Here is an 8,835-nt window from a genome sequence, read left to right as displayed (position 1 = left end):
GATGTTGTGTACAAAGAAATAAGAAAATCACCGGCAGTAATTGACTTTCGACGGTCAATGTCAAATATTTGAAAACTTTTTATCAAATCTATGTATCTATATTCAAGTGACTTTTCATAAATATTTCAGCTTTTTGAAACCTGGCACAGTTTGAATCACGTTTGTCGCACATTTGTCTCATAGTCTGTACCTACTCATATAATAATATGTGAGTGTGTTAAACATTCATTTTTGATAAAGTCCCGTAAAGTTTTTATAAAGTGTGTAAATAATTGATAATATATATAACAATAGGTATATATTTTCTTAGGATCGAAATAGTTTCAATTTTAGATTTAAATTATTATTTAAATGATTTGTTATGTTGGCAAATATTTATACATTGAGGTAAAATTTTATTTTTTTATTTTATTTATATGAAATCAAGTCAATACTTATAAATTAATAACTTGTACATGAATGAGAAAATAAATGAAGCTAAATGACAATCAACCTTTTTTAATCGGACTCCTATCTTCAATGTTTTTTTTTATTTTTATTTTCGGTACAAGTTGTTTATACCGTTGCTATTTCGATCCCTAACAATGTTCCCTCTATGTAATAATGTGCAATATTAATAATAATAATCGATGTATAAAATTTCGAATTTAATAATTATTAAGAAAATAGCAAAAATAATGTTTTAGTTCCCAATAATAAAGTATTTGCGTCGTATTGATGAAATAAAATGGTGTTAGAAATTACTGCTGTTGTTTTAATTTTACCTCGTAGTAAGAATACTAATTTATTACCCGGAAAACCACACACCTATTTTACCTGTGTTTACGAAACCACAAAGGCAACTTCTGTTTTTTGTCTGTGACAAGCCATTTTGTAAACGCTGTATTATCTAGATTTTTGGGCTTCGCAATCTAAGAGCAAAAACAGTACCAAATAAAATGCACTCGACTCTCTCTGTCTGTCTGTCAACAAATTATATTGCACGGATAGCCGAGTGGTTGAGGTCATGACGCCAAACCCACTGTGTCTTTGTGCATGTGAATTGCATGTTTGTGAAATCCGCCGCGACATAAGGATTAAATACCAGATTGCGAGAGTCGTTTTTAAAAATAAAATAAGAAAATATTATAAACAATCGACCGATGGTGGTTGGTATAGTTATTAATTTTATAGGGGACCATTATTTATTTTTTTATTTTGGTTTCTTCAACCCATTTGTATAACACCCAAATTATTGCGAGAGTGGCTCGTACATACCGGTTCTTATTTGGTAAGGTTTGATTAATAAGACTAGAGCAGAATCTGATATGATACAAAAACCTAAAAATATCACCGAGGTGATTTAAATTCTAGACATTGAACTAAGGGTCGCGCGCGACTACTCGCGAGCTCGACTCCCTATAGCTAAGGACTGTATTTTGAGTCATACTTTCTGAAAGCATTAATATATTAAGGCAATTAAAAAAAAACATCATGTAATGCAGAGGTAAATGAGGAGGTTAAGCTAAGCTGGATGCGAGCGGTGCGAGGATGGTTGATCATCTACGTTTTAAAGAGTTCTTCCGTGTTTCGCAAAGCACTTTAAACACACGCAGTCGTTACATGTAGTCAGAAGCTAGATAGTCCGACAGCCAGTCTGACTAAGGAGTGTCGTGTTGTCCAGGTAACTGAGTTGAAGAGGTCAGATAGGCAGTAGCTCCTTGTAAAACACTGGTACTTAGTTGCATCTGGTTAGACGGGAGGCCGCCTTTAACATACTTTGGAAAAGGCTAGGATGATGATTATCAATATCATAAAATGAACTTACACAATTTTACCAAATAGGTATCGATTGGTTAAAGATTTGAAACAAATATTCTTGTTTATTTCTTGTAAAATCTTTTAGAATAAGTATTATCTTAACTGCAAGTCTAATTGCTAATTGGTACTTGTCGAGCCGATCGGATATAATTTGCATTTACGTCGTGTTCTACGAAACTAATTTATAATCATGCAAAACGGTACCGTTTTATTATAATAATAGGTCTAGGACATAAGTTAGTATCTATAACACATTAATTTGTTACAAATGATTCATATTTTAAGTGCTTTATTTACCTGTATAAGTAACTGATAGCCGAGTGGTTTGTACAAAATACACCGTTCGCAGAGTGTCGCAGGTTCGATCCCCGCATAGCTCAAGCGTTTGTGTGATTTACGAATGATTGTTTTGAGTCTGGGTGTCTTTGTGCATATGACTTGTAGGTTTGTGAAAGACCAAACGACACAATGATTAAATTAATTGCTGAGTTTTATATAAAAAACTGTTTTACTTTTTGGGTATAATTTAATTATACGCTATAAGACGTATGATAATAATAAAACACTTTTTTTATAAGATCTTAGCGCCCTCAATGTTTACAACAAAGCTATAAAATATAGCATTTCAACAATATAAGCTTACCAAACATCAACATTTTCAAAATTAGAGTGAAACGCTGACGTCACGCCTCAGGCAGACACCACCAAAGAAACGTCACTTCTTAAATATTCCTGAAAACTAACTCTTTGAAGCAACATCACAAAGCGAAACCTCGCTATTATGACATTTGACACATCTTTGTTGCTCTGTAACAAAGAGATAGCCTGGAGCCATTTTCCATCTTGCAGAGACGTCCGCCCGTGACGGGCGCCGACAAACTTGTGGTGGTTTTGTTCTCAATTTGAAATACGTCGGCCCGCGGCCAATCAGCGTTGAGAACGGTATTGTATCTGAGGGTTCGCTTTTTGAAATGAATCTGTTTATTTTGTGTGAAGAATTCATATTCCTGATTGGATACCGATGTTTTAATTTTCATGTGGTTTTATTTGCCACGTTATTTTGTTTTCGGAAGGTTTATGCAATGTAAGTACATGTCATCGGGGTTGTCGGCGGTTGTCGGGGTCGAAGCGCCCGAACTGGTACTGTTCTTTTAACAGACCTTTGAAATTCTCAGGTGTGCTTTTCTTGGAGTTTTTTTACTTCAAATGACATTGGTGCTTTCTGGAATATGAACCTACGACTTATGCCTTAGCAGTTCAATGTTCTACCACTAGGCTAACTCTTACATTTAATGTCACTTATGTTAGTAACATTATTATACCAAGTCTATATACGATAACTCAACTAACGTTCACTTACTCATTTACATAGTATTTAAGAAAGTACTTAATTAAAATCCTATTTCATAGTCAATTAACAAAAACAAATTTACAAAGCAAAAATGCAACTATCCCGTTTCAAGAGCTTCTGACGCCACAATAGAAACGAATAAAACATAGGATCTTGTCCAGCCGCTTGATCAAGTGGGGCCTGGTAATTAAACGTTGTGGTGACGCGTCTGTCCGTGTGTCTGTCCGCGCGTCTGACAGACACGAGAGCACGGCCCGGACCACACGATGAATTCATTTATATTTTACGGTGACCATGAGTTTTAGGAATAAGAGAATATTTGGGAAAAAAAATATTCGTGTTATTTTTACAATTGTTATTTACCTTCTAGGTAACGTTAGTAAGTGAAACAGGAAATAATTGTTTAAATCTACGAGCACATCCAGTGTTAGTGCTGACGCAAGTTCTTCCGCGCATCTTACCACATTGAAATTAAATACTAGCTTGCTAATAGTCTGAGTCAATTTCTCCTGTTATACTTACCTTAAATGATACACAACGGAGCCTGACAAGTGCGAGACGGACTCGCAACGTTGAGGGTTCCGTGCAAATGGGCTAAAGAACACGAACCGGCCGGGTGATAAATTAATTGGAGGGGGTTTGTTTTTCGCCCAATAAATATAACCGTAATAAATTAAATTGCTTCACCTCGATCTTTTAATTTGCCTATTTAGATCTTTTACTTTAGTTCTGCTGTCATAGCGGCAGCAGAAAACAAATCTGTCAAGCTATCACAGTTCATATATCAGTCTTTTAACAAACTGACAGACAGCGGTACCTCAGAGATTTCCGTTATATTACCTTTAGGTACGGCACACAAAAACAAAAAACCCAATTGTAACAAAAACCCTCTACGTCACCAAACACGACTTTCAAAATAATCCAACAGTCCCACAATTTCCTAGTTAACAATTCATCATGGCCGCCCTACTCCCGTCGCGGCCACGCACGTCCAACAAAAGTACTCGAGGCCCACTCACGGACGGATTTAATCATCGCATGTCACTCCACACGATCGTACCTACGACATGTCGCCGCGACTTGTCGCACGAAAAATCTGTCGATGTCAGCTGCGGATATTAGTCGATTCGTGTTTCGAGAGTGGACGGAGTTGATTGTGTTGATTGGCTATATAAATTATATTTACAACTTGTTTAAGCTGATTCCGATCATTTTTAACCGACTACTCAAAAAGGCGGGTTGCATTAGTTTGACGAGTCTGCCTGCCTGTGGCATCATACCACCAGATTGATAGAACGATTTTAATTTTGTTTGTTTGGTATTAAATGTGAAGGATTTAGGTGAAACTTGGCATACGAATAGTTTAAAACCAGGATAGTAGGTACCTACTATTCTATATACTGTGCCAGAATTATTTGCGAGTATTCTTAGACTTCTCAATTCAGCCAATCGAGTTCAGTCTGCGGCTGCACATAGACCGTCTATCCTAACCATCCATTTCGAAAAAGCCAGCATACACTTAATAAAATTCTAAAAATGGAAATAGCTGCTAAAAATTGATGAACATTTTAAAGGTTTTGGGTAAACTCGAATTTAAATCGTTTCATTGCCTACTCGTTTAGGCTTAAAACAAAATTTAAAGCGCAATATATATGCTATCAATAACAAAGAAAAGGTTATTCACTCATTTAAAGTTCGCCACCTAACCTGCGCATGCGTCAATGTTTACAGCCAGACAGCGTGGTACAACCCGAGCTGCGAATCCACTCTGATTCACTCTCTGACTCAATACTTCCTCTTTATCCTAAGCGATTGAGAACACAGTCTAGAAACATAAAATATCCTAATTCCTACTAATATTATAAATGCGAAAGTAACTCTGTCTGTCTCTCTGTTTGTTACGCTTTCACGTCTAAACCACTGAATTGATTTTAATATAATTTGGTACAGATATAGAGTTGACCTTAAGAAAAAACATAGGATAGTTTTTATCCCGGAATTTTGAAGAGTTTTCTTGGAAACGCGATATAACCGACATCGACGCGGGCGTAGCCGCGGGCGAAAAGCTAGTTATATTATAAACGCGAAAGTTTGTATGCATGGATGTTTGTTCCTCTTTCACGCAAAAACCGCTGAACAGATTTAGAGGAAACTTGGCACATAGATAGTTTATAACCAGGATCGGACCTACTATTATATATACTGTGCCAGAATTAACATAAAGGATAGTTTTGATCCCGATTTATCCTTTCGGATCAATTTCGATTTTTAGCGGGCGAGCCTGTTGGCAACAGCTAGTCCAATATAAGAAACAGTCAAAGAAAATAATAATTCACTTAAGCATGGTATGAAAGTATAGCAACAGTCACACTTTGATATGTAATTTTTTACACAAACCAATTTAACTTGCACTAGAATTATATGAAAAACTTTATAATTCTAATCGAATTTATCGAATGGTTTGATTTTCTCGATCCTTTTAGTGGAGAGTGCTGTGTAACTATAAGTAGTAGTTTTTTTTTTAAGGAAATGAACTGAAATAGTTTATTCTGCAAAGACTTCACTTTTACATGTAATTTTTTTAGGCTAGCTGGAGTCGACATTTCCCAGCTGGCTACCCTGAGAAGAAACGTCGAAACAAACTCAGGGGTCATCGCCTCTTTTAAAGTCTAATAGCCCATAACCCATCCCAACCCATCTGATCGGGAGACGAATCAGACTCTTACTGACTAAACCTGAACCGTGCAACTATTTCCAATCGCAAATATTCATCTAGTTCTAAGACAATAACAACTTCATATTTAACGTAACTTGGAATATTTGGGCATGTTCTCAAAAAAAAAAACGAGTGGCTAATAATACCATTTAATTATTCCAGAAATTACCAATTAAGTCAAACTATTAAGTGGTTAGGTCATTTTCAAAAGTTCCACGAAATTAATAATAAATTTATCAATTAGCTCACCGCATTCACTGCTCTGTGGTTTCAATTCGTCTTATAAACGTAGAAACATACAAGTTGGCAGTCTGCTATATTCCTTCGAGGCAGTTAGACGTACATCATGAAGATCACAGTAAGTTTTTGATTTAAATCTTGATATGAGTAACTTCGTAAATAATATAATAATGTGTTAAGAAATAATGTTGTAGTTACGCGTCTGCTGCCAGTTTTTGCTAAAACCAATCTCGAAAACAGGTTTTCGCTATATTTGTCAAGGAAGTTCCGTTCTATGTTGGAGATATTGTTTATTTATTTAAATGCTTTGTTTAATGTTTACCTGTTTGTGTTTTGAACTCTATCTAAGTACCTATCTCTAGATGGTGTACTTTAATATAGTGTTATTTTTTAAAGCTCTCCTTGATGTATCTATTTCCGGGTTTTCGTATATTTGGTTAGTGTACGCTATGCTTTGCGAGTTGAAGCTCTTTCATAAACAAAGTTTTAAATAACAAAAAAATATACAACAACTTGTAATATAAAATACTGACCCGAACTCGAAATTTAAACCCAAAATAATGTAATTAAAAAAATACAGACTTATTAAGAACCTTCTTTTTCAATAGTTAAAAGCTCAGTGGACTAAAAAAACTAATTAAGCAAGTGCTTTCGTCCATATACCTATTTTTTTTTTATTTTAATAGGTTTTTTGACACGTCCACTTTCTTCTTACTTTTTAATCATTTTGCCATCCCACATACACTTTCTTTTTTGTTTGTATTTTGCATCTGGTTCCAACAACCTCCTTGCCTTCCAGCTCTTACTCCTGGCTGCGTGCTGCGCGCTGGCGCTGGCGACACCGATTCAGACACAACGGGAGAAGCAGGATGTGCTGGTTAACCGGCCGCGCTTCGACGCGCTCGGGACAAAGCAGAAGCGGGACATGATCGGGGGTGTTAAGGGGGGAATGCCTCCTAGACGTGAGTAGAAGATAAATAATCCCACAGATGAGAATCGGTCGAGCCGTTTTGGAGTTCAAACTTACACCGTGACACGAGAATTTTGTATATTCGATTAATGTTAGACTGCGCGGATAGGCAAGTGGTTGAGGTCACCACACCAAGCCTAATGTGCGCGACCGTCGTGGATTCGATCCCCGCGTAGGACAAGCATTTGATCCATGAATGCTTGTTTTGAGTCTTTGTACACGTGATTGTTTGTGAAACGCCGTAATAGTCGCGACACAGAATTAAATTCCTTAATGTCAAAAAGTATTTTTTTCTAAAAAAATCTTAATCAAGAGCTAGATCTAAGTGATCCGGGATAGAGTTGTCGTAGAATTAGGTGAGACCTTTCTCCAGACATACACAAGGGCTCGGAAAAAAATTATGATGGAATCGCTGGATGAGATAATCTGAAAGGAAGAAATCCTTTGCTCAAATATGTGATAAGGAACTATAAGGTTAATTAAATATAAGTTACATTTAAGAAACTGGTATAGTGTTGAATCAATGAGGAAAGCTTAAAAACTGCAAGGACCTAAGTACAATCAATGGTCTTGAATGTTGCTATTGCCTAAAACTATTGTCATCGTTTAACAAGGCAATACCCTGCAGGTACGTAATTTTCCCTGAAGGATACCCTAAAAACCGCGGGATTCTTTTGAGGAAACTTTTGTACAACCATTTTACCTTTTAAAATGACGCATAAACTATCTCCCTTTTGCTAAGTTCTTACTGTAATTACATACAAATTAAAAAATCATTAACTGTTTGTTTCCACGTCACTATTTGATCATGTTTTTATTACAGTAAATGTAGGTGTTTTAGGGGTGGACTGTTACAGTAATGTAAAGACTGTAACAGTGCTTGTAAAGTAACATACATTTTAGGAGACCAAATAAAATAAGAGTTTTGACTAAGAGAAAACTCATGTGATCCTAAAAACAACCTTTTTGCGTAGATATCTTTTTGGGTTTTTATTTCATTGACATTGATATAAGCAACATCTTTATATTTACCCTTACTAAGGGGAGATAGAGCAGTGGCTCTACCTCGCGAAACCACAACTTCTTACAACTTACCCGATTGTAGTCCAAGTGACTGATCGCAGGTTTTCGAATGAATATAAAAAAAATATTTACTTTTGTTTCAGCACTTTCAGCTATACCTTTAGAGTACCAAGTGACGAAGGGTGAATACGTGTGCGGCGACAAAATCTGCAAACTGACGCCCGGAGTCGAACCCCCGGGCTGCAACGGAATGTGCCAATACCCTTTATAAGCCTTAATAAAGTATGTTTATAATATACAAACGACTAATTAGTTACATTAAGAAGTCCCTGATTTTTACCTACCTTACAGCGACATCTCTTAATGAATATAGAAACAACTGCTCTTTCTAGTACCAACAACTATCAACAGATGGCATTGCAAAATTGTGACATTGCAACAATCGTATATAAGCTATTGTCTAGTAATCGATTGATAGATTAGTTGTTTAAAAAACACCAAATATACAAAATATTAACAAGCTACGCTAGAGACTTTGTTACACTGAAAAAGTACTTTGAGCATTATTTTTTTGGTTTTTTCTAATGGACAAATCTTTTACACGAAATTTACTCATAAGCCGTTGCTGAGTTTATTGCGCACATACGCACAGACCAAAAGACAAAAACTAATCTTCTTTGGTATCGTTTGTAAACTACGCAGCAAACACTGTTTTAAAAAATATTCAGTATACAG

The 8,835-nt window shown here is 35.9% G+C and overlaps 1 protein-coding gene across 2 annotated transcripts; it reads left to right on the top strand.

The window, feature by feature from the left end:
• Positions 1-5,952: 5,952 nt before the first annotated feature.
• Positions 5,953-8,405, top strand: LOC113494431. Of its 2 annotated transcripts, none has more exons than XM_026872761.1 (3): positions 5,953-6,225; positions 6,907-7,069; positions 8,253-8,405. In XM_026872761.1, exons 1-3 carry the CDS (start codon positions 6,214-6,216, stop codon positions 8,369-8,371), a joined length of 294 nt encoding a protein of 97 aa, XP_026728562.1. In that variant the 5' UTR covers positions 5,953-6,213; the 3' UTR covers positions 8,372-8,405. The 2 variants fall into 2 exon arrangements, with proteins under 2 accessions (XP_026728562.1, XP_026728560.1); XM_026872759.1 differs by having other exon boundaries at positions 6,041-6,225; positions 8,244-8,405.
• The last annotated feature ends 430 nt before the right edge of the window (positions 8,406-8,835 follow it).

Source organism: Trichoplusia ni, chromosome 5 (genome assembly GCF_003590095.1).
Source record: "Trichoplusia ni isolate ovarian cell line Hi5 chromosome 5, tn1, whole genome shotgun sequence".
In the NCBI taxonomy this organism is placed as follows: Eukaryota; Metazoa; Arthropoda; class Insecta; order Lepidoptera; family Noctuidae; genus Trichoplusia; species Trichoplusia ni.
Note: the sequence above shows the minus strand (reverse complement) of the source record. Positions and strands in the feature narration are given on the sequence as shown.